The 25743-nt window shown below is 47.9% G+C and overlaps 1 protein-coding gene across 2 annotated transcripts in view; it reads left to right on the top strand.

Moving 5' to 3' along the window:
* Positions 1-25743, top strand: part of LOC138758298 (scavenger receptor cysteine-rich type 1 protein M130-like) — a 102639-nt gene that overhangs the window by 15549 nt on the left and 61347 nt on the right. The window contains exons 6-10 of one of the 2 annotated variants that reach the window (XM_069927015.1): positions 5487-5792; positions 12680-12994; positions 15342-15467; positions 21300-21614; positions 25318-25623. In XM_069927015.1, coding sequence (XP_069783116.1) covers positions 5487-5792; positions 12680-12994; positions 15342-15467; positions 21300-21614; positions 25318-25623 — 1368 coding nt within the window. Of the gene's footprint in view, positions 1-5486; positions 5793-12679; positions 12995-15341; positions 15645-21299; positions 21615-25317; positions 25624-25743 lie in introns of both variants that reach the window. The other variant, XM_069927014.1, reaches the window with a different exon arrangement.

Genomic DNA, 25743 nt, shown 5'->3' with positions numbered 1-25743 from the left:
GATCATCCAACACCAGAGGACGTCTGTACAAAGTAAAGGGAGGGAAGTTCAGGGGTAAGTGATTTTACACAGAGAGTAATGGGGGCCTGGAACACCTTCCTGGGGGTAGTGGTGGAGGCTGGAACATTGGGAGCATTTAAGAGATCCTTAGACACATGGTTGGAATAAAAATAGAGGGTTACAGGGTAGGGAGGGTTTAATATATTTTAGGAAGGGATATCTGGGTCAGCACAACATCGTGGTCTGAAGGGCCTGAACTGCGCTGTATTATTCTATGTTCTATGTACAGGGAGTGGCGGTCATTCTCACCAAAATGTTCCCCCTATGAGAGAGAGGTCCTCCACCTGACCAGGGTTCATTCCCCAGAACCAGATCCTGGTGTGGCCTCTCCTCTCACCAGCCGGCCCACACACGGTATCAGGGATCCTACTTGGACACACTGGACAATTCAGACCCATCTATGCCTCTTGCAGTCAGGAGGTGCCAGTCAACATTCAGGATCCCTGCAGAGCTCCACTGGTCCCTGACCTCCAGGCAGAGAACTGTATATTTTTGCATGCAAGACAACTCTTGAGGCACTCAAAGAAAACCGCCAAAAACAGGGGCCGGTCACAGAAAACTGTGGCCTTAAAATTCTACTCAAAACACCACTCGATTTGTTCCATAACCCACCTGACAACAAATTTTTAACCTACCAGTATATTAGAAAGAAATTTTTATTGTTCAAAAACATATCTAAAATCCTTCAAAGTCACCATCACTCACCGTCTTTGGCAAAGAACTCGGCCAGCACGTCCTGAGTCTCCACAGCCCTTTTTCCCACTGGCATCCTACTTAATTGGCCGTGCAGTGTCCTGGGATAGGGAGCCCTTTGTGCCGTTTCCACTGGGTCCAGCCCTTCACTGGCTCGCTAACGGCTTTTCCACTGACCACAGCTCACCCCCGGGGATCGGAGCATTCTCCCTTCAACCGGAAGCAGGCTGCCCTGCTGGATTGATCAGCACGCCCCCATCAGCAAGCGCCAGGATTCAGTATGATTTCAAGTTATTAGGCTTCATTTAACGCCAGACTTTGGACAGCGTTCCTTTTCCACTGGACCCTCTTGGAAAATTCCCAGTTAATACCTGGGACAGAATGCCCATGGGAAAAAGGGCTACTGTTTACACTACAGGTCTCAGTCTGAATCTGATAACTTTATGATCAAGATCTTTTGCTAGTTTCTGAATGTTACCTCACAGACCAGCAGCAATACAAATTTACCAAGACAGTGTTATTTTTAAAATAATATTTCTATTATTAATTACTAGCAATACAACTAGAGGGGCCAAGATGGCCTGTTTCCATACTGTAATTGTTATATGTTATCTAACTTATCGAAGTGTAACCCCCAACTATGCGCTAATAGATGTGTATGTGGTGTGTGTGAGAAAGAGAGAATCAAAATCTTAGGCAAAATTCTGGAAAGTCAGTTTTAGACAGCCAATGTTGACACAAAGACCCTAAAACTGATGTAAAGAAGTAATTATGAATGAGATGGGAGAGACTGAATGACAGTCAAAAACTCACAAATCCTGGTCGAGTTGCTTCCAGATTGAATGTCCTTTCAGATGAGTGGTGGTTATTACAAGCTCCTGTTTTAGTGAAATGGGATTATTACTATAAGGGATAGTAAAGAAAGGAGGGTTTGAATGGTCACAGTTGACATCCTATACAAGCACAACACAAGTCACAGCCTGGTGACTATTCAATACATTGGAAGAACTGAGGGAAGGTTTATCACAGTCTGTTCCAGAATTTGATGCATTTGCAAAGACATTACGACTGCGGGTGAGAAGGAAGCTTTCGGAAGCAGCCCTTGTGGCAGCCATTTTGGTGGAATTCACAGCAAAGCATATTGTGTGAATGACTGGGCCCTTCCAGTGGGTCAACCTGGACCAGAAGGGTCTGTTCGAAAGGCAAAGTGCTTCATTTTTAGTGAGACTAACAGTGAGGTCACTCAGAGAGACCAGTACATTTTGAGTGTGACTATCAGTGAAGTTACTTGGAGTGACGGCTGCCAGGCTCTTGGAAGCTTCATGGAGCTTCCCAGTGTGAGTCTCGCCTACAAAAGGACCAGGAGTGCTGTGACCACAGCTCACGTGGGTGGACATTTCTTCAAAGGCAACACAAGGAGAATTTGTGACTCCATCTCTCAATCAGATCAACATTAATTCTGGGCATCAAATTTCAAAGGCCGATACATCAACACTGAACTTGAAAGAATGAAGTAATTTTCTAGATTTTTGGCCTGGACTGTTATGGTTTATGTATATCTCTCTCTCTCTCTCACACATACACACACACACTAAAAACCTATACATAATTGGGAATAGATTTCATGTTCAGGATAGTTTACAAGTTAAGTATCGTTTAATCAGCATTTTAAAATTAAACCCTGTCTGGTTCACTGCTTATTGATGCTCGTTATGCACAGTTCGTAACATGGTGACAACTCCCCTTTTAGTTTCTTAGGGGGAATCAAAATGTGTGTCTCCACGATGCTTTCAAAAACTCTGGCACAGGTTGGTCAAATTGACCTTTCCTGTGGTCAGCATCCCCGAACAGGGAGAATCAGCACCCAGAACCAATCCAGCCTCTTCAGATGGCGGCTGGTCACATATTGTCTGCTCCTTCTTTAACATTTCACTTGCACATCTCTCCACACCTGTCCCTGGGTAAAAGCAACAAATGTCCCTTCACTTCCTCCAGCGGATCAGCTTTGGGTGCCATTGCCAACTCCATTCCACCCCCCCACAGGTGCAAATAGTCACAGCTTATACCCCTCAAAGTCACAGCAGCATGAAAATGAAATGCCTCATAATCCTGAGAACATAAGAGCGTAAGAAACAGGAGCAGGAGTCGGCCATTCGGCCCGTCGAACCTGCTCTGCTAGGGCTGATCTGGTCATCGACTCAACTCCACCGACCTGCCTTTTCCCCATATCCCTGAATTCCTTTTTCATGTAACTGAACCTTAAATGTGTTTAATGAAGTTGCCTCAACTGCTTCCCTGGGCAGAGAATTCCACAGATTCACAACTCTGGGGAAAACAGTTTCTACTCATCTCCATCTTAAATCGACTTCCCTGAATCTCAACCCTTGGTTCTGGGTCTCACCTACCAGTGAAAACCATTTTCCTGCCTCTATCTTATCTATCCCTTAAGAACTCCTCTCATTCTTCTGAATTCGAGTGAGGATAATCCTGGGCGATCGTGTCTCTCTTCGTAAGTTGGCCCCCTCATCTGCGGGATCAACCTGGTGAACCTCCTCTGGACTCCCTCCAAGGCCAGTCTATCCTTCCTCAAGGATGGAGACTAGAACTGCACCCATTTCTCCAGGTGCGACCTCACCAGGATCTCCCTGCCTTTGAATTCAATCCCTCCAGCGATGAGGCCAACATTCCATTTGCCTTCTTATTACCTGTTGTACCTGCAACCCAATGTTTTGCAATTCATGCACAAGCCCTCCCAAGTCCTTCTGCATGACAGCAGGCTGCAGGCTTTCACTACTTCAATAATAATCTGCTCTTCTATTTTCCCTACCAAAGTGGATGACCTCACATTTACTAACATTGGACTCCATCTGCCAGACCTTTGTCATTTCTCGTATTCCCAGAGAGCTTATACTCATGGAACGGCCTTAAAGAACCCTAATTGTGTTTTGGGGTTGACCTCGACCACATCTGTGCGAGTGCTCTGATTTTATTTCTTGCAACTGGACAGCGATCTTGCCTCCGTTTGAGCGGCCATTCTGCAATGTGCTTTGTCTGATCTTCTACACCCTCTTCCCAGTTATGCCTGAAGTCCTTGCCGCCCCACGCTTGGCCACTTCAATGACTTAAAATGCACTTCGCGCTTCTTTTGTTTTGCCGCAGGCTCCATGATAGCATCCACCTTCCGGCCATGGCCAACAGCTCAGTTAATGCCACAGCAGTTCAGGCAACACATATATATTTTTGGCGGGGGAGGGGGGTGGGGTTGTCTTATATACCCAGAATTCAGGCTAAAAATCGGGACCCATCTTATACGCTGTGTTACGATCTAGACCAGCCATAACAGAAACTCACCAAGATAATGGTAGCTTCAAATCAATAATTTTTATTAATAACAATTAATAATATAACATTTCTTTCCTAACTCAAAACTTAACCCACTAGACGCTTGTGTGTGTGTGTCTTTGTGTATGTATCTCTGTGTGTGTGTGTGTGTATCTGTATGTGTGTGTCATTGTGTATGTATGTGTGTGTCTGTACGTGTGTGTGTATATATGTGTGTGTCTGTGTGCGTGTCTTTGTGTGTGTGTGCATGTGCACGCGTGTTGCGCTAGTGTTTTTGTGTGTGTGAGCACGCGCATGAGTGCGCTAGTATGTTTTTTATGTCTGCATGCATGTGTGTGTGTGTTTGCTAGTGTGTGTTTTTGTGTCTGCGTGTGTGTCTGTGTGCGCACGTGTGGGGGGTGTGTGTGTCTGTGTGCGCACGTGTGGGGGGTGTGTGTGTGCGTGTTTGTGTGTGTTTGTGGGGCAGATCCCAAACCATCACAGTTCAGGTACGATTCTGAAAAGTCAATGTCAAAGTTTAGTCTGAGAAATCTTTAATGTTGAAACTCAGAATCTTTAAACTGTTGATGGAGTAGTAATGATGGAGTAGGCGAGGTGCCAAGTCATCAGACTTCTCAAAACTTATAAAATCTCCCAGAGTTGCTTTCAGAGAAATGTTTCTTCATACAAATGATTTTTCCACAATTCCCCTCTCTTGCATGGAGGTTACAAAACTTGTGACTTCCACGATGACTTCACAAACCCAAGGTGAAATTACCATTTCAATGGCCACAGCAGTGCTGCTCTCTCATAACAAAGAGAGATAGTTGAAGTGGCCATCTTTTCCACTGCAAATTTTATTCTTGACAGGGAGAACACAATAGCGGTCCTTTCCCACAAAATGTTACTGCATTTCTGACCTCAGATGAAAGCTGGTCCATCATATTGAAGATGCTTTCCTAAAGTGTCATAATCACATGACTAGCTTGAGCCATACTTGTTCTTTTTCCAAAAGCATGACTGAAGGTAGAAAGTGTACACAGGTCATCAAGCAAATGGTTGTTTGTGTATACAGATGTCTTAGTGAACATCTATTGTTTCAGACTTTCAATGGGGAACAATAATCAAATCTCTGACTGATCTGAATGAGCAGACAAGCTGTCTTTTTGAGCAAACATGCTTCCAATGGATTAATAATTCTTGCCTTCTAGCTTCAGACAATCTCCGGTAGGTGTTCTCTGTGTGTAAGTATCTTTGTGTGGGTTTCCAACCCACAAGCTACCTCTCTGAAATGCAATTAATGATAGCATAGTTCTGGAACAGCCGAAAATGTGCGGTACTTCCCGTCCACTGCCACCCTCTCCTTTCTGCGTGGTTTGCCCTTGGGAGTAACCGGACTGTTTCTCTCGCAGACCAGCTTCCGAGCCCAGTCCTCCGAGTTAGCATGCAGGGCAAGGTGCTGCTGGTGGGGCAGGAGGTGAACCTGATCTGCGAGGCGCCCAACTACTTCACAGGTTGCCATTACCACCTGCATAAGCGCGGGGAGGAAGACTACATCCGCTCACAGGTGGCTCACACCCGCTCCATCCGGGCCACTTTCAAGTTCCCGGAGGTGATGCACGAGGATCAGGGCAACTACAGCTGCACCTATCGGGTGGAGATCGCCGGGCAGACCTTCAACTCCACAGAGAGCCCTGACGTGACAATCGAAGTGATGGGTGAGAAAGGCGACCTGTGGGGTTGGCGGGGCGGGGGCGGGCAGGGCAGGGGGGCACGCAGTGGGAACAGGGTGAGCGGGAGCTCATGTTGTCCAGTGTCCACACCTCAGGTTTCCCCTCCATTTTTCCCCCCTTGGGATCTCCCCAGATCTGGGAGGGATCGGCTCGAGTCTATATATGGGCCGGCTCTCAGGTCACCTGCTGGAGGTACAGAGGTCGCCACTACAGGAGGCCAGTAGGAGTTCGGCCAGTGTAGTGGTGGTATCACCACAGAGGCCCCCTTTCTAAAATATTACACCAGAAGGTGGGGGGGGGGGGGGGTGAGGGCTACCTTGAACAAAGGGTGAAGGGGATGAAGGCTGCCTCAAATGGGGGGGTGTGGGAGTGAGGGCTGCCTTGATCGGGGGGTGTGAGGGTGAGGGCTGCTTGAATGGGGAGTGGATGGGGTGAGAGCTCTGGGGAACAGAGGGGAGGTTATAGCTGTGTGGAACGGTCGGGTGAGGGCTGTGAGGAACAGGGTAGGTGGTGAGGGCTGTGGCGAATGGGGGGGGAGGGTGAGGGTGTGGGGAATAGATGGGGTGAGGGGTGTGGGGAACTGAAGGGGGGTGAGGTTTGTGGGGAATGAGGGGGGTGAAGGCTGGTGTGAACAGTTGGGGGAGGGGTGGTGTGATCAGTGTGTCTGATTTTGAAATGAAAGGATTTACTAATGACATATTGGTCATTTACTGGGCACGTTCTCTACCATAGGTTGTAAAGGCTGGAAAGGCTTGAGCTGGGAAAATCCTGGTGGGCGCCCCAGAGGAAGGGTAGGGAGTGCCAAGGCAGGAGTTGTGAGGTGGAGAAAGGAGGGAGGGTGCAGCACTGTCAAACAGACCCGACAGGCCAGAGATTAATCGCTATAAGCTCACAGGCCATCTCTTACTGCTCCTGCAGGAGCCCCATCAGTGGCCAGGAGAGCCTCCCAGCCTCTAATCATCTGGAAGATCCCAGGTCCCTCTTATTGACCTCCTCCCGAATGTCCTGCTGCCTCATGAAGGCTTTCAGGCCGTGCAGCCCCCGGTCAAATTTCACGGAGGCCTCTGGACCCTTGGGGTCTGGGTCCAGCTTCTCCCTCAGAGAGCCTTGCCCATGGCATGTAGGTATAGAGTTGAAATTGTAGCGCTATCAATGAGTCCTGACAGGCCAGACGTCGTGATCAACAGGCTTTAATCGCCATAAACTTATAGGCATCCTTTACACACTGTCGGCCCGATTCCAAGGCAGTCCTGAGGGAGGGGGATCGGGAGGGAACCTGGAGGGGGAGGACTTACACTATCAGGGGCACGGTCAACCAGTAACACTAACTGTGATGCAGTCTTCCACCACAGAGGGGATTTTTCGTCAATTCCTGCACCGTGGTTCACCCTGCCAGACCCCCTACTCCTTTTTGGATGGGGGGGCTCTAAGTCGCATCGCAGAACTCACCTCGCAAATCCGGTGACTCGGGCCGCATAAAGGCACTGGGACTAACGCAGGTGGGAATGTAAGGGTGGTGTAAATGACCAAGGTTATGTGGGTTCGTGTTAAAATTTTCACAGATTTTCTTTTTCCCCGACACTGAACTATAGATTTAGGCTTGGTAAGACGGCAGGCGGAACTTGGTAATGGTATACCGTTAGAGAAGGTTACATATAGTCTGCAAAATAAATAGCGTCGGTTCTGGAAAATATGACGCGCTTATTTATAAAATGGGCTTATGCTTTTCTTTTTATTCTCTCTTTCCAGTTCTTTTCTTTCCCTTTTTCTCTTTCACAGGGGTTTTGGTAGGGGGAGCGGGAAGTGGTTCTCAACCTTTTCCTTTCCACCCACAGACCACTTTAAGTCATCACTCAACCATTGGTGCTCTATGATCAGTGCTTAAGGTGGTCTGTGGGTGAGAAGGGAAGGTCGAGAATCACTGCTCTAGACCCAATTGTGACTGAAATATTTTGCTTGAGAAAAATGGTCATTGGCCCATTTCCTTTGGAGTTCTGAAACCGGGCACATCACAAGTCAATGAGGGATGATTAAAACAAGTGGGTTTCAATCTTTTTCTTCCCACTCACAGACCACCTGAAGTAATCCCTTTGCCATCGGTGCTCTGTGATCAGTAAAATGACTGTAAAAGCTTTTATAGATAAGAGAAAGATTAGTTAAGTCAAATGTAGGTCCATTACAGCCAGAAACCGGTGCATTGATCATGGGGAACAAGGACATGGCAAACCGAGTAAATAACTCGTTCGGCCTTCACTAAGGAAAACAAATAATCCTCAGGGAATAGTAGGGTATGGAGGGAGGATCTAATGTGAGGAGAGAACCGAAGGAAATAAATGCAAGTTGAGAGGTTGTGTTGGGTAAAGTGAAGGGATTAAAGACAGAGTTCCACACGATCAGAGTGGATAAAATTTGCCACCAATAATAACATCCTTGTAGAAAAGTTCCATTTGTGCTTCAAAGGCAACTAAAGGCAGAGTGGGACGGGATGGAAAGCCTGAACGTGATCCAGAAGATAGATGAGCCAATGGAGTGGGTGAGTTCACTCGTTGTTGTGGACAAAAAGAACGGAAAGCTTAGAATTTGCCTGGATCCAGGAGATCTCAACACAGCAATAAAAAGAGAACACTTTAAGCTTCTGACATGTGAAGAGATCATCTCACAGTTTGCAAATGCAAAGTTTTTCAGCAAGTTAGATGCATCATCAGGATTTTGGCCGTTCAAATTGGGTGAAGCAAGTTCAAGACTGTGCACATTCAATGGTCCATATGGCAGATACATACAGATTCCTAAGGTGACCATTCGGAATTGCATCAGCTCCTGAAATGTATCACAAAACTATCCATATGGTCTTTGAGCACCTGGACGGAGTTGATACCTCAATGGATGACATCATAGTCTGGGGAACTACGAGAATGGAGCATGATGACTAAGGAAAGTGCTGGAAGAAACAAGGAAAACAAACCTGAAGCTGAATAGAAATGCCAGCTCGGGGTGACAGAACTAACATTTGTAGGAGATATTACTGGCAGTGAGGGCATCAGACCAGATCCCTGAAAGGTGTCGGCTATTGGGAACGTGCCAAGGCCACAATGTGAAAAGGACGTACAGAGGTTTAATGGAACGGTCAACAACGTGGGTAAATTCATATCCAACCTCTCAGAAAAGATGGCTCCATTGAGAAGATGAACAGAAAAGAACATTGAATAGGAGTGGGATCATGACCATGAAAAGTCATGGAGCGAACTAAAGAAACTGCTCACAGAGGAACCAGTTCTGAGGTTTTATGACCCAGCGAGACCCATCAAGGTATCATCAGACACATCACATAGTGGGCTCGGTGCAGTTCTTCTGCAAAAATAGGATGACTGGCAACCCATTCCGTATGCATCACACTCAATAACAGACGCAGAGACACAAAACACTCACATTGAAAAGGAGCTGCTCAGCATCACTTACGCCTGTGAAAGATTTCATCAGTTTGTGTCAGAAGAAGCAATCAGTGTAGAGACTGACCATAAGCCCTTGATTGCATTGTCGAAAAGCTATTAAATGAACGTCCACTGAGAATACAAAGAATGATGATTAGGCTCCAACACTATACACTGTACGTGGCGTACACTCTCGGTTAGCTAATGTACACAGCAGACACGTTGTCTAGAGCTGTTGACATGAAAGATCCCGCAAACACCAAAATAGATGAAGACGTGAACGCCTTCGTGGACACGATCACAAGTGCACTGCCCATATCAGATGCAAAAATGGAGCTCATAAAGTCAGAGACAAACAAAAATGAAACACTGAGACAAGTGAGAAAAAGCATCTTGGATGGATGGCCTAACATGAAGCAGGACTGCTCACCTGACGTTGCAGAGTACTGGAACTGTAGGGCAGACTATCAATGGTTGAAGACATCATCTACAAAGGAAGCAAAATCCTTATCCCAAAGAGTGTGAGAAAAGAGATGCTAAAAAGGATTGGAATCAAAAAGTGTAAGAGCACGAGAGGTGATGTACTGGCCAAGAATCAACAATGATATAACTAATGAAGTGTCAAACTGTACAATATGCTGTAAATATCAAGCAAGCAATCCTGCAGAACCACTAAAGCTGCACCCAGAACCACACAGACCTTACTAGAAGGTAGGCACTGACCTATTCGAATGTCAAAAGAAGGACTATATCATAGTCACAGACTATCACTCCCTGTATCCAGAGGTGCGTAAACTGAACACCACCACAGCAGATGCTGTAATAACAGGTATGAAAGCTATATTCTTTGAACATGGCATGGCAAGCAAGGTCTTCACAGACAATGGACACCAGTTTTGCAATTTAAAGTTCTGACAGTTTGCCAAAGAGTGGGACTTTGTGCAAGTCCTCATTTTCCACAGTCCAATGGTCTAGTGGAAAAATCAGTACAGACAGTGAAAAGACTGATGAACAAGGCAAAAGAGGGTGGAACAGACTTCTACCAGAGCATGCGAGTATGCCGCACAACACCGCTCAAGTGTGGTATGTCATTAGCATAGCTCTTTATGGGACGTAGACGAAGATCAAACCTACCCATTCAGGAGAACCTCCTAAAAACAAAAGAGGGGGAGAAAGTGAGGAAGTTCAAAGAACAACAGAAAAAAAAGCAAAAGTATTACTTTGACAGAGGAACAAAAAACCTACCCGGAACTCCACCCTGGTGACCAAGTAAGGCTAAAAGACAAAATAAACTTATAGACTCAGAAGGGAACTGTCCTTAGTGAAGTCCAACAAAGATCATACACCATTCAGACAGACGAAGGTGCTGTGAAGAAATCATTGAGATGTTCAAATGGGACCAGACACAGTAGATGGAAAGATGGACACCATTGAACAACCTGAACACACATCTGAGAAGACATCATCTGAGGCAACAACTCAGATTCAAGGACAATCAATCAGGAGATCATCAAGACACGTGAATCCTCAAGAGACTCATTGAGCAAATTTAAAGACTCCTGTTATTGAATGAAGTAGTGCTGTCTTATTCACTCTTCAAGTTTTAGTGTATGTAAATCTGAACACACAAAACAAGTTTAAAAAATGTTAACAATGTTGATAATAATGAAAATGTAAGTTCTGGCGTTAAAGTTAAAATTGCAGAGTGAAACAAAGAAAACATGTTAGTTAAAAGTAAGCTACTTTTGTTTTAAGAAAAGGAAATGTAATGATAGTGATCATGTTTGCATGGCTACTAACAATGTCTTAATGATCATAGTTGCTGTTTGATTAGACTTGGCTGCCAGAAGGGGGTACACACAGATGGAGAGTCTGCTCTATGAGAGATCTGTAATAAAGGTTTGCAAGCCTCATGGTGCTGTTTACAACAGCTTCCAAAGTAAATAACTTTTTCCTTCATCCGTGTTGTCTAAGAACTCACATGTATGAGTACAAGAAGAAGCAGGGACATGGGGCTGCCGGTAGGGGAAGTGGGAACCTCAGGATGTCGACAAGGGTAGTGGAGACCTCGGGATGCTGACGGGGACCTCAGGCTGTTGAGAGGGAATCAGGACCTCGGAGTAGGGACCACTGTGTACAATACGTTTAATACAAAATATGAATTGGAACAGTAGTTTTGATAAAGATTTAAAAGATTTTGGTCATATGTGTGGGTGGACATAAGTCGAGGACCACATGTACCTTGAATTTTGTTTGTTTTGTAAATTGTCGTGTAAATTGAAATTTAAAAAAAGATATTTTTCACAGCTTTTTATGCACATGATAAAATAAATGTAATTTTGTTGAGGCCCTGGCAGATTGCGAGGCCGCAGGAGGCTCCACTTGGTCCCACACCTGCTCTCTCACCCACAAGGCAGATAGAGAGTCGCCATTTGGTCCAGCACCCCTAGTACCGCACCTGGTGTTCCTGGGCAGTCTCCCCTTCACGTACTGACCAGGCCTGAGCCTGATTAGCTTCCGAGATCAGACAATCTCAAGCATATTCAGGCTCTGTGTGAAGAAGTTCCTCCTAAACCTTTCTCCTTTCACCCTTAACCCACATCGCTGGTTTGTATCTCACCCACCCTTAGTGGAAAAAGCCAACCTACATTTACTCATTTTAAATATCCCTATCAAATTTCCCCTCATTCTTCTACCCTCTAGGGAATAAAGTCCCAATGTGTTTAACTTTTCCCTGTAACTTGATTCCTGAAGTCCAGGCAACATCCTCGATCAAATCTCCCCTCATTCTTCTACACTCCAGGGAATAAAGTCCCAACCTCTTTAACCTTTCCCTGTAACTCAGTTCCCGAAGTCTGTGCAACGTTCAGAGAAACATAGAATATTACAACACAGAAAATATTCTTGTCTGTGCTGAATGATTATTCTGCCTGGTCCCACTGACCTGCCCCCAGTCCATTGTCCTCCACACCACACCACCCCACCCCATCCATGTACCTGTCCAAATTCTGTTAAAACTGAGCCTGTGTTCCCCACCTCAGCTCTTTCCACACCCCCACCCCTCTATGCATGAAGAAAGCATTACTTTGGGGTGACTCGGAGAGGATAAAGGCGAATAAATAGAGAGAGGGCGACAGAGAGAGAGAGAGAGAGAGAGAGAGGGAAAATTATAGTGAGAAAGGGATAATTGGGAGAGGGAGGGTTAATTGGGCTGGGTCATTTGGTGTGATGATCGGGACTGGGTTTGAAATCTGGCGCTGTCGTCAGGAATTTGTACATTCTCCCCATTTCTGTGTGGGATTTCCCCGGGGGCTCCGGTTTCCTCCCACCTTTTGAAACGTATCGGGGCTTGTAGGTGACTTTGTGCAGCAAGGGCTCATGGGCTGGAAGGGCATGTCTCAATTTAAAATTTTAATTCAAATTAATTTTTTTTTCTTGTCACAGACGACCTTGATGTCCAATTGGTCGATGGAGAAAACGACTGTTCGGGCACGGTCCAGGTCTATTTCAACAGCACGTGGGGATCCGTCTGCTCCCAGTACTGGGATCTCGCAGACGCCCAGGTTGTCTGCCGGGATCTCGGATGCGGATTCGCCCAGTCGTTCGCGGCGGAGGCAGACGGCGTGCGCAATGTGCCCTTGTCGATGAGCTTGGTGAGGTGCAGTGGGGCTGAGAGGCACCTGTGGCTGTGCCCTGCCAGAGCCTGGAATGAACAAGTGTCGTGTGACCGGGGTTCCCCTGCCCAGGTGAACTGCGCAGGTACTCTCCCGGTCGGAGCCCATGAACTCCCCTCCGCTCCTACCTTCCCACCTCCCTCTCTCTTTCAAATCTATCCCTCCACCCCTACCCTCATCTCCAGCAGCGCGTTACTTAAATCAACTGGATCCCTGACTTCCTCATCGGAAGGTCACAGTCAGTAGGAATTGGAAGCGTCTCCTTCTCACTGATCATCAACACAGGGGTGTGCTTAGCCCTACTGTTCTGCTTGTTATACATCTCCGACTGTGGGACCAGGCACAATTTCAAAGCCATCTACAAATTTGTCGATGTCACCACAGTTGTTGGCAAACTCACTAACAGCACTGAGGATGAGTACAGGAGGGAGATGGATCATCGCGTTGAGTGGTGTCACAACAACAACCTTGAGCTCAACATCATGAAAACCCAGGAGATGATGGCAGACTTCAGGACGGAGTCAGGAGAACATGACCCAATCCTCATCAAGTGCTCAGTGGTGGAGAGGGTGAGGAACGTCAAATTCCTGGGGGGTCACCATCTCCGAGGATCTGTCCTGGAGCATAGAAGAAGGCTCGCCCGTGGCTAGACTTTGTGAGGTGCCTGAGGAGATCGATCTCTCACCGAAGACTCTTATCAACTTCTATAGGTGGACCATGGAGAGCATTCTGGCCAGTTGCATCGCTGCCCGGTATGGAGGTGCCAACTCTCAGGACAAGAATAAACTCGTTCACTCGGCCGGCAACACCACGGGCACCAGAATTCACTCAATCGAGGACATCAACATGAGGTGGGGGCCTTCAAATGGCAGCCTCTATCCTCTAAGACCCACCACCCAGGCCAGGCCCTCTTCACTCTGCTACCATCGGGGAAAAGGTCCAGAAGCCTAAAGATGAAGAGAAGGGCAACTTCTTCCCTGCTGCCACCAGATTCTGGAATGATCAATGAACCAGAGACACTGCCTGACTTTTCATGCACTGTTATTTTATAGTAATGTTGAAAGATGGTTATAATATGAAAGTTTGCTCCAAAACAAGGGTTGCGACAGGGTTGCCGCAAATCATCGAATTTCAGGACAATAAATCCTGATCCTGATTCTGGGTGCCCTCCAATTTCCACTGACCACTGTCTTCTCCAATTTCTGTTGACCCTTTTCCCCCGAGCCCCTCCCTCAGTCCCCTCGCCTTCGGCTCCCACCCCCCCACCCCTCCTTCCCCTGTCAGCAAACTCGCTCCTCGTGACCCAGTGTTCAGGTGGTGCAGAGGAGGCTCACCAGGCCAATTCTAGGGATGAACGGGTGGGTGTTGGAGGAGAGATCGAGTTGCCCAGGGCTGTACTCGCTGGGATTTAAAAGAATGAGCGGGGATCTGATAGAAATGTATAAAATTATGCAAGTCATCGATAAGATAGGGGTAGGTAAGCTGACCCCATTAGAAAGGGGGGGGGGGTGGTGGGGAGACCAGAGCTAGGAGACATAGCTTTAAGATCAAGGGGAGTCGATTTAGGAAGGAGATGAGGAGGAACTGCTTTTCTCAGAGGGGCTGTGAATCTGTGGAATTCACTGCCTGTGTGAAGCAATGGAGACAACCTCAGTAGATGTATTTAAGACAAGGTTGGATAGATTTCTACATTGCCGGGCGGTGGTTTTTCTTCCCACTCACAGAACACTTTAAGTAACTCCGATGGCACGGGTGCTCTGTGATTAATAAGGATTGCTTAAGGTGCTCTGTGGGAGGGAAGGGAAGGCTGAGAACCACTGCTCAAGACCCAATTGTTACTGAAATATTTGGCTTGAGAAAAATGGTCATTGGCCCATTTCCTTTGGAACCGGGCACATCACGAGTCAATGAGTGATGATTAAAACAGTGGTTTTCAACCTTCCCTTCCCACCTACAGACCACCTGAAGGAACCCCTTACTAATCACAGAGCACCGATGGCATCAGGATTGCTTCAGGTAATCTGTGACTGGAAAGAGAAAGGTTGAGAACCACTGTCAGGTTGGAGAATTAAAGGAAAATGCCAGAAGGTGGAGATGGGCCCATTGTCAGATCGTCCATGGTCACATTGAATGGTGGAGCAAGCTCAGCGGGCCGGTTGGCCAACTCCCAAACCTGTTTCTGGATATTTCACCCCCCCCCCCCCCCCCAACCTGCCTTCGACAGTGACCAAAACTTTGCACCATGCTGGGTTCAACTCTGTCTGCCCACCTCTGCATCCCGCCAACATCTTGCCACAAACCCTGTCAACCTCTCCCACCCCCACCCTCCCCAGCCCGGACAACCTCCAGCACCACCAACATCCGTGGACTAACTAACCCACCCTTCCACTCTCTCACCTCTGTTTTCTTCATTCTCCCCCTCCCCCCACCAGTTCAGCCACCACCGCCGAACCTGACCATTTATGAAACGAAGATGTTTTTCAAGGGTGACACCGTGAATATGGCCTGCAGCGTGCATTCCATGTACAAGGGCGCCAAGATGTTCCTCTACAAGAAGGGTGAGGAGGCTCCCATCTTATCCAGGGAGTTCAAGACCAGTCAGAGCACCTGGCGCTTCAACATCTCCAACCTGAACACGAGCCACACGGGGTTCTACTTCTGCAACTACCGGTTCGAGGAGTCGGAGCTGGACTTCCAGTCGGCTGACAGCGAGCCGAAGGAGATTGTGGTTCTGGGTGAGGGACAGAGGAAGGGAGGGATGGAGGGTGGACATGGCTGTTTTGCTGAGTTGGAGGAGGGACGTGGTGGGGTTGGACTGGTGGAGGTCAGTCCAGAGAAGTGGTCAAACCTGAAGGTTGAGTACAGGGTGAATGGTTGGATACTGAACAGTGTGGAGAAACAGAGGGACCTTGTGGGTCCAAATCCATACATCTGGGACATACACAGTGAATGGTCGGGCACTGAGGAATGCAGAGGAACAGGGATGTGAAAAACAGAAGTACCTTCACAGAATTTGCTCGAGACAAAAATTGAGAAGAAAGAACATTTATTGTACAACAGTGCAAAGTTGGGTGCTTCCCCTTACCATGGGAATACACACACATACACTGAGGCTCACCCAACTTTTATACAGTTCATTTCAGAGTAGAGGTACCCTCCCCCCTAACATTCTTCTGCCTCCTGGATAAGTTTGGCATTAGGCAATCCTGATTCTGTGAACTTGGAGTACCAGGGGGTATCTTGTCTCATCATGTCATTGTCCTTATTCACTTGCCTTTGTCCTTATTCACACCTTCCCAACCCTCAGGGCTTACTAACTTGCTCATTCTTCTTACTAATTACATATGCGGAACTTGCTGATCATTCTTCTTACTAATTACATATGCGGAACTTGCTGACTCTGTCTAAAGGCTAGAAGACCCTTATCTTATTCAGACTAACTTTACTTCCTACATTCTATTATCTACCCTTATCCTATTCATACTGGCTTTATTCATTACACATATATCCATATTAGCTTTCTTCATCTCTCATATTTTCATACTAGTTTTACTCATCTCTCACAATCCTCACTTTTCTTTTAGCTACGCTTCGTGAATTCTCAACTGGAATGTATTACTTGTAAACTTGGTCTTTTTCCCAGCGAGTCAGTAAAGGAACTGCAGTCTCAGCATCATCAGACAGAATTTGGGAAACATACAGTTTGGGTTATAGTGATCTGACGAGGGGTCCGTTGAATTAAAAACTGCACACAAGTCTTTAGGCAGGGGAGCACTATAATGGCCAGAATAGCGAGTCCAGCTGCTATAAGGGCTGTGGGTATCAGACTCCAGTTACCAATAAAAAGTCTAGTCCATCCCACACCGGACCAAGGTGGCCAAGTCTGAACCTGGGCATGGGAAGATTTTCGAACTCCTGAAGAAGTGTCTTTAACCGCCTGACCGTTGTGAGCATTGTCATTAACCAGTCTTTCACAAACGCTGCCTTCAGCAGCCAACGAGTAATCGAGAGCCAGGCGGTTTTGTTGAACTGTGGCTCGTATCTGTCGTCTTTCTTCAGCCCATAAATTCAGGGCCATCACTGTCTGTTCGGTGATGATCTCCAAGGCTGGAGTCTGATTAAACGATTTAAATGCCAAGCAGCTGTGGTGTTCTGGAGCAGCTTACGTTATTTACAACTGGAACTCCCCTTACAGTGGTGGTTCTTAACATTCCGAATGTCTGTGTGACCCAAAGGATGATTTACAGGAGACCAGGTTGGGGAGGGATGTTTCTTGTCACTTAATCTGTGAGTTGCAGCTTGTCTGTGAACATTAGCATAAGTATCACTGAACCTGTGTGTTGCAGCCTGTCTGTGAACATTAGCATATGTATTCACTCTATCTCTGCTACATGTACAATCCTGACTAACATTCTGTCTGTCATTGTCCCACCATCTTCTTTGTGCTATCTCTTTAAAACTCCTCTTTTTAATATCTGTAGAGGCCAGAATACAAACTAAGTCTACTCCTCTAGGGCCATTCTGTTCCCCTGGTCCATGTTGGGATCCTATATTAACCCATACTAAATAACGTACCCCACTATGACTATACTCTATACCTGCGCCCTGTCTGCATTCTAAAGGTAAATAATTGTCACCTCTGCTGCCCCTATTCCAGGAGGACTTAATACATTCTGAGCAATTTGGTGATTTCCCAAAAGTTGGGAACCAACAAGTAAACAAAACAGCAAATGGTAAAAACAACATTACAGCACTTTTTCCCGGCATAGTGTAACTTTCAGATCAGAAGGATGAAGGACTGCACGCCAGGTGGAGGGTAGATTATCAATGTCTTTAGTTCGTGGATCAGCAGCTTGTTTAATTCGTTCTATGTGAGTCCACCCCTTTTCTTTCGTTCGCACTGCAGTGTCTGTAATCAAAAGAACACAATAGGGGCCGTCCCAGACAGGTTTTAGTTGGTGATCTTGCCATGCTTTTACATATACCCAATCACCAGATTTAATAAAATGAATAGGATGCTCCAGGGGAGGGTTTTGAGCTAATAAACCCTTCCGTTTTAATTCGTATAGAGAGGCAGAAAGTCCCTTTAAATATTTGGATATGTACTGATCGTTCGCCTCAGGGGTAGGGGTATTAAAAGGTGACATACAAGGTTCGAGTATACCATCTTTCACCAACTGGTCAATTACTGGCTGCAGCCCCTTTCGGCCAGCCATCGGAATTGGATACTGCTTTCGTCTAATTACTTGCTCAGGATCTTTTAAAGTAACTTGCTGGGGAGGAATATCTAACACTCCTCTATTGCTTCTTTTTGCCCATACTCCAGGATTTATTAGTTCCCGATCTTCCTCGGTTAATACATACAATTGAACCCCGATACCTGATTCCTGTGGTCTGGTGCCGATAGCCAATTGGTCCTGTAAATCTCGTCCTAACAAACAAACTCCAGCTTGGGGAACCAGTAGAATGTCCTCTGTTATTATCTTTTCTCCCATTTGTATTCTTACATCCCTTAATACAGGGACCGTAAAATCTCTTCCTCCTACTCCCGAAATCATCACTGACCCCTCTATCTTAACACCCTCGGGTGGTTGTAAAATACTAGACCGGGCTGCCCCAGAATCTACTAAAAAGGTCATCTTGTCACTGTGGGGTCCTATGCTTAAATTTACCAATGGTTCTCCGTGCAGCCCCACGGTGTGTATTGACTGATAACCGTGACCCCCCTATTCATAATCTGCTTCCATCAGTGCGTAAGATCGCGTCTCCCTGGCTCGCATTGGGCATTCTCTCTTAAAATGTCCCTCCTTTTTACAATGGTAGCAAACTAATGCTCCTGTTTCCCAATTCCTACCGGGATTACCACGAGGTCCCGGGAACGGTCGTCGTCCCTGGAATTCCCCTCTACCCTTGCTCCTGCTCTGGTCTCTACTCTCCCACTCCCGAAGCTCCTCCCAATATCCAGGAGCTGGCACACAGCCCCTACCCTTTCCTTGCTGTCCCTCCACAACTTCCTTGACTGCCTGCATCAAAATCTTAGCCTTTCCTTTCTGTTTATTGCGCATTCTCTCTTAAAATTACGCACCTCCGTATTAGTCAGGGGCACATTTACGAAACCGAGACCCCCTCCCATGGGAACTTCCCGTAAAGGTCTTATCCAGTTAATTTCTGGCTTATCCTCTCCTTTATAATGTCTAGATTCCTGCTCTCCGGGAAATGAATCAAAGGGTTCTGCCCTTCCCTCCCGGAGGGTCTCACACTGTTTTGAATCAAAGTCTCCTCCCTCTCTTGTCAATTGAGGTGGTAATCTAGTACTTTGTGAATGGGTCATCATACCACCCCTACTTTCTTCTCCTTTCTTTAGCTGTGGGGGAGGAGAGGAAGTTGAAGAAGGGTAGAGCATAGGAGAGAGGGGAAAGATAGGAGCTGGCATAGGAGGAGCATAAGGTGGAGGAAGGGAATGTAACACATCCCATCCTTGTGTTTCAGGGACAAAAGGTTCCTCATCCTTCTTGTCTTTTACATTCCTTTTCATTCAAAACCAGTTGATCAACCGATCCACTGAGCCAGCAGGCTGCATATTCTCTGCTCTCAATATTATCTCTTTGATTTTGATAGAGCCAGATGTTCAATGCCTGACACATCCAGTCCTCATCGGATCCGAACTTTGGCCAATATACCGAATTCCCTTTTATCGGGTTTTTAACCCATTCCAGACCGCAATACCTGACCATGGTCTGTTTGTCTTTCCCGCGGGTCCTCCCTGCACCCCAATCAGATAGCATTAATCCTAACAAGCTTTGCTTAGTTATCTAATCGTCCCGTCCTTCCTTAGGACTATTTCCCTTGCTACTCACACCTCCCATATTAACAGGTAAGTAAAATTCCTCTTACCGGGATCCAGTAGCTATTCCCTGCGCGCTTCCTTAACGTCCTCCCGTCATTTGTTCTCAATGCCTCTTCTCGGATATCACTCGCTTCATCCACTGACCAGTCACCCTTCGTCCGTGAGTCCAGCTGAATCAGCCAGGGTGCACCTACCCTCGTCGTTGGGCACTCTGTCAGTGGAGGGAGTGGGATCCCGGACGAGCCCCCATTTGTGAGAAACAGAAGCACCTTCACAGAATTTGCTCGAGACAAAAATTGAGAACAAAGACCATTTATTATACAACAATGCAAAGTTGGGTGCTTCCCCTTACCCTGGGAATACACACATACACTGGGGCTCACCCAACTTTTATACATTTCATTTCAGTGTAGAGGTACTGTCCCCCCACTAACATTCTTTTGCCTCCTGGATAAGTTTGGCATTAGGCAATTCTGTCTGCCTACGTGCTGTTTCTGTGAACTTGGAGGACCAGGGGGTATCTTGTCTGTGTCCTATCATGTCATTGTCCTTATTCACCTGCCTTTGTCCTTATTCACACCTTCCCAACCTTCAGGGCTTACTAACTCTTATATGCGGAACTTGCTGACTCTGTCTAAGGCTAGAAGGCCCTTACCTTATTCAGACTAACTTTACTTCCTACATTCTATTATCTACCCTTATCCTATTCATACTGGCTTTATTCATTACACATATATCCATACTAGCTTTCTTCATCTCTCATATTTTCATATTAGTTTTCCTCATCTCTCACAGGGAGATCTGGAGATATAGAATCCCTGAAGGTGGTGTCGCAGGTTGTAAAGAAAGCCTTTGGCCTTTTATTAATCCAAGTATTGAGTACAGGAGTTGGGATGTAACGCTGAAGTTGTTTTAAGACATTGGTGAGGCCAAATTTGGAATATTGTGTGCAGTTCTGGGCGCCGAACTACCAGAAGGATATCAATAAGATTGAAAGAGTGCAGAAAAGATTTACTAGGATGTTGCCTGGTCTTCCGGAACTGAGTTATAGGGCAAAGTTAAACAGGTTGGGACTTTATTCCCTGGAGAGTAGAAGAACGAGGGGAGATTTGATATTTAAAATTATGAGGGGGACAGATAGAGTAAATGTAGGCTGGCTTTTCCCCCTGAAGGTTGGTGAGATTCAAACCAGAGGACTTGGGTTAAGAGTGAAAGGGGAAATGTTTAAGGGGAATTTCTTCACACAGAGAGGGTTGGGGTGTGGAATGAACTGGAGTGGTGAACGCGAGCTTGAGTTTCACACTTAAGAAGAATTTGGATGGGTACATGGATGGGAGGGGTATGGAGGGCAATGGACTGGGTACAGATCAGTGGGACAGGGCAAAACAAAAGTGGTTTGATGGGCCAAATGGGCCTGCTTCTGTGCTGCCCCCCCCACCTCCGGGGAAAGCCATGCAGATGTGGGGGAAGAATGTACCTCTTTCTGGCTTCGAGGCCAGGCCCCGATCGCTGGTGTTAACCACTTTGCTGTGTTTCCGTGCAGGGGGCGCCCAGCTCCGTTTGTCCAACGGCCCCAATGCCTGCTCCGGGAGGGTGGAGTACAACTACAACGGGACGTGGGGCTCCATCTGCGCCTCCAGCTGGGACATTCTGGATGCCCACGTGGTCTGCCGCCAGCTGGGCTGTGGCTTTGGCCTCTCGGTGGCGGCCGGCGGCCACTTCGGGGAGGGCACCGGGCCTCTCCTGCTGGACCTCGTGCACTGCAGTGGTGCTGAGCTCACCCTTTGGTTCTGCTCGGCCCAGTGGATGAACATCAGGACATGCCGGGCGAAGAACGATGCAGCCGTCATCTGCACGGGTGAGCTCCTCAGCCACCGGGACCTGTATCCTGCCTTGCGGACCCCTTCTGTCCCTCACTCCTTCCCGACCCTATTGCCCATATCTTCCCGCTCTGCCCGTCTCCTGCCCCACCTATGCCCCTTTCCCACCCCCGCCTTCTCTCTCCCCCCCTCTCCCACAACCCTCTGCCTTCTCTCTTCCCTTCCCCTCTCCTGCTGCCCCCTGCCCGTCTCCTGCCCTCTACCCTCTGGCCCTCTCTCCCCCCCACCTCCACCCCCTCTCACCCCACCCCCGTCCGCCCCATCCAGTATCAGAACCGGAGAAGGCGAGAACCAGAGGTCAGTTCACGATTCAAGATTTGATTATTTTATGGCCCAGAAATGAAACAGAAAATATGATATTGCACAAAATTCCCTTTAGTCCACTGTATGGCAGTCAAAGATTCGCCATCGGTAAAAATTGCCCGGCGCCCCTTACAGTTGGAGAGGGAGAAGCCAAAGAGATTCCTCCCAGTCACCGAGTGTCCGAAGATTCGCCTCCAGGTCTCGCGGCTACACAGACTCCAGCCCAAACCATCGGCGACCAGATCCGAACCTCCCGACGCCCATGGAGCCCCCTCGTAGTCCGATTCTGATACCTGGTCGCCCCTTCAGCCGGTCCCGAGCCTGTCACCCGCGGCCCCTCTTCGCAGCCCCTGCCAAATGGGTCTATGACCCAGACCCCGCAGTCGCAGGATTTTAAATGAGATCAGCATCGGCTGTTTTAACGGGCCAGTTAAAACCTGCATAGGGCTGACAGCGGTTGGACTGAGCGGTGGAACCCTGCGGGGAACGGCAGCGTGGCCACCTTTTCTTGACATGAACCAGAGATTCATCGAACGAGCGATCCACAGATAGAAACCTGGAACCAGAGAAGGAGAGAACAGAGAGCAGAGATCAGACCCTTTGATTCTTCGACTACGTACTGAACTATCATTCTGCCTGGACACATTGACCTGCAACCCGGGGCCATAGCACACCGAGAACTGTCAAACCAGAGCAACATAGAACTGTTCAACCAGAGAAATGTAGAGCTAGACAGCTGTAGAATAAGAGAATAATAAAAACATAGAATGATCTAACCAGGGAAACCTGGAACCATTGAACCAGGGAAACCTGGAACCATTGAACCGGGAAACCTGGAACCATTGAACCAGGGAAATCTGGAACCATTGAACCGGGAAACCTGGAACCATTGAACTGGGAAACCTGGAACCATTGAACCGGGAAACCTGGAACCATTGAACTGGGAAACCTGGAACCATTGAACCGGGAAACCTGGAACCATTGAACCAGGGAAACCTGGAACCATTGAACCAGGGAAACCTGGAACCATTGAACCAGGGAAACCTGAAACCATTGAACCGGGAAACCTGGAACCATTGAACCGGGAAACCTGGAACCATTGAACCAGGGAAACCCGGAACCATTGAACCAGGGAAACCTGGAACCATTGAACCGGGAAACCTGGAACCATTGAACCAGGGAAACCCGGAACCATTGAACCAGGGAAACCTGGAACCATTAAACCGGGAAACCTGGAACCATTGAACCAGGGAAACCTGGAACCATTGAAATGGGAAACCTGGAACCATTGAACCAGGGAAACCTGGAACCATTGAACCGGGAAACCTGGAACCATTGAACCGGGAAACCTGGAACCATTGAACTGGGAAACCTGGAACCATTGAAGCAGGGAACTGTATACACTACAGCAGAGAAACAGAGCATTCGTTTTATCTAGGGTGCCTGGTCCTGTTGACCTGCACACTGACCACAACACTCCATACCCTCCTATCCTTGCACATGTTCACAATCGAGCCTGCGATCATCTCTTCCACCGGCAGCTTATTCCACACCCTCACTGCTCTGCACGAGGAGGTTCCCGGCAAACATTTCTCCTTTCACCCTTAATGCAAGACAAACGTGGGTCGTTCCCACCCAGTGGAGGCCCGACGGCCCACAAACATGTGCAGACAAGGGCCAAATGGCGGCAGTTGGGACCCAAGCGGGTGAAACATGTTGATGCAATCACCAAGAAGGCTCGCCGGCAGCTGTATGTTCTGAAGAGTTTGAAGAGATTCAGTCCGTCACCGATGACTCTCAAAAACCTGGACAGCGGAGAGTATTCTGGCCGGTTGCATCACTGCCTGGTACAGAAGCACCAACTCTCAGGTCAAGAATAAACTCCAGAAGGTTGTTTACTCGGCCTGCGACATCACAGGCACCAGACTTCACTCCATCGAGGACATCGACTTGAGGTGGGGTCTTCAAAAAGCAGCCTCTATCCTCAAAGACCCCCCAGGCCAGGTGCTCTTCACTCTGTTACCATCGGGGAAAAGCTCCAGGAACCTGAAGCACAAGGACAACTTGTTCCCCACTGCCATCAGATTCCAGAATGATCCATGAACCAAAGACACTGCCTCGCTTTGACTTTTAAATTTTATTTTAGACCTACAGGGTGATAACGGGCCCTTCTGGCCCACGAGCCCAATGAACACCCAATTGACCAGCAAAACTCAGTACGTTTCCAACGGTGGGAGGAAACCGCAGCACCCCTCGCCCCCAGGGAAAACCTATGCAGACACAGGGAGAATGTACAACTCCTGACAGACAGCACAGGATTTGAACCCCAATTGTTGTAAGGGAGTTCCGTTAACCACTATACCACCGCACTGCCAATGGGAGCACTCCTTTTATTTATTTTTGCAAGGCGGTTTCATATGAGCCTTTGCAACATGACCTTGCACAAGGCAAGGAACCTCATGACTTGTTCATGACTTGCTGATAGGATAATTAAGAAAGTCACAAGAGGATACAGACGGGACGCAGAGTTGGGCGGGGAAGTGGCAGATGGAGTTCAACCTGGATTGGAGAGAGGTGATGCATTTTGGAAGGACTAACCAGATGGCTGAGTCCAGGGTTCACATTTGGTTACTTAAGAGTGTGGATGAAGAGAGAGACCTTGGGGACCAAATCCATATATGCCTCAAGGTCACCGCACAGGTTGATGGGAGAGTTAAGAAGGCTGATGGGATGCTGGTCTTCATTGATGGGCGGATTGAGTTCAGGGGTAGAGAGGTCATGTTACAACTCTACAAATCTCTGGTGAGACCCCACTTGGAGTATTGTGTTCAGTTCTGGTCACCTCATTACAGGAAGGATGGGGAAGGTCTGGAGAGGGGGCAGAGGAGACTCACCAGGATGCTGCCTGGATTGGGAAACAAGTCTCATGAGGCAAGGTTGGCAGAGCTGGGACTTTTCTCTTTAGAACGTAGAAGGGTGAGAGGAGACGAGGATTATGAGAGGCACAGATAAAGAGGCAGAAATAGGGAGAGGAGGAGAGAAGGGGAAGGGAAGGGGAGAGAGGGGGAAGAGGAGGGGGGGGGGAGAGGATCAGCCAACCACAGAGGATGTGTGTACAAAGTGAAGGGAGGGAAGTTCAGGGGTGTTTTTACCCAGAGAGTAGTGGGGGCCTGGAATGCCTTGTCAGGGATGGGAGTGGAGATTGGAACATTGGGGGCATTTAAGAGGCTCTTAGACACATGGGTGGAAGGAAAACAGAGGGTAATGGGGTAGGAAGGGATTAGTAGTTTTTTTGTAAGGAATGTATGGGTTGGCACAAGATTGAATGCTTGATAAGTTCTGATACTCACTCTGAAGCTGCGTCCTTCTGTCTGCCAGATCAGCCGCAGCGCCCTGAAATTAATCTGCTGAGAAATTCACGCAGCTTCGCTCAGGGGGAGACAGTAATGATTAAATGTATGGCGCCCAGCTACCTGACCGGGGGGACCTTCCACCTGCAAAAGGACAGCGACCCCACCTGGGTCCGCACCGCCACGGCCGAGGCGGAGTATTTCAACGTCACCTTTGTCATAGAGGACATCAACACTACGCAGTCTGGCTCCTACCGCTGCATGTACCAGCTGCAGAGGGAGGGGACGTGGTACAACTCTAGCCTGAGCGACAGGGTCTGGGTGACTGTGATTGGTAAGGCTGGGGAAGGGGTGGGGGGTGGAGGTGGGGGCCCAAAGTCCGGTTGGCAACAGAGATTGGGGTTGGGTGGGGGGGGTATTCTCCGCACGGGTTTGCTCCCCCTTGCCCCCCACC

The sequence above is a fragment of the Narcine bancroftii genome, chromosome 3 (genome assembly GCF_036971445.1).
Source record: "Narcine bancroftii isolate sNarBan1 chromosome 3, sNarBan1.hap1, whole genome shotgun sequence".
In the NCBI taxonomy this organism is placed as follows: domain Eukaryota; kingdom Metazoa; phylum Chordata; class Chondrichthyes; order Torpediniformes; family Narcinidae; genus Narcine; species Narcine bancroftii.
Note: the sequence above shows the minus strand (reverse complement) of the source record. Positions and strands in the feature narration are given on the sequence as shown.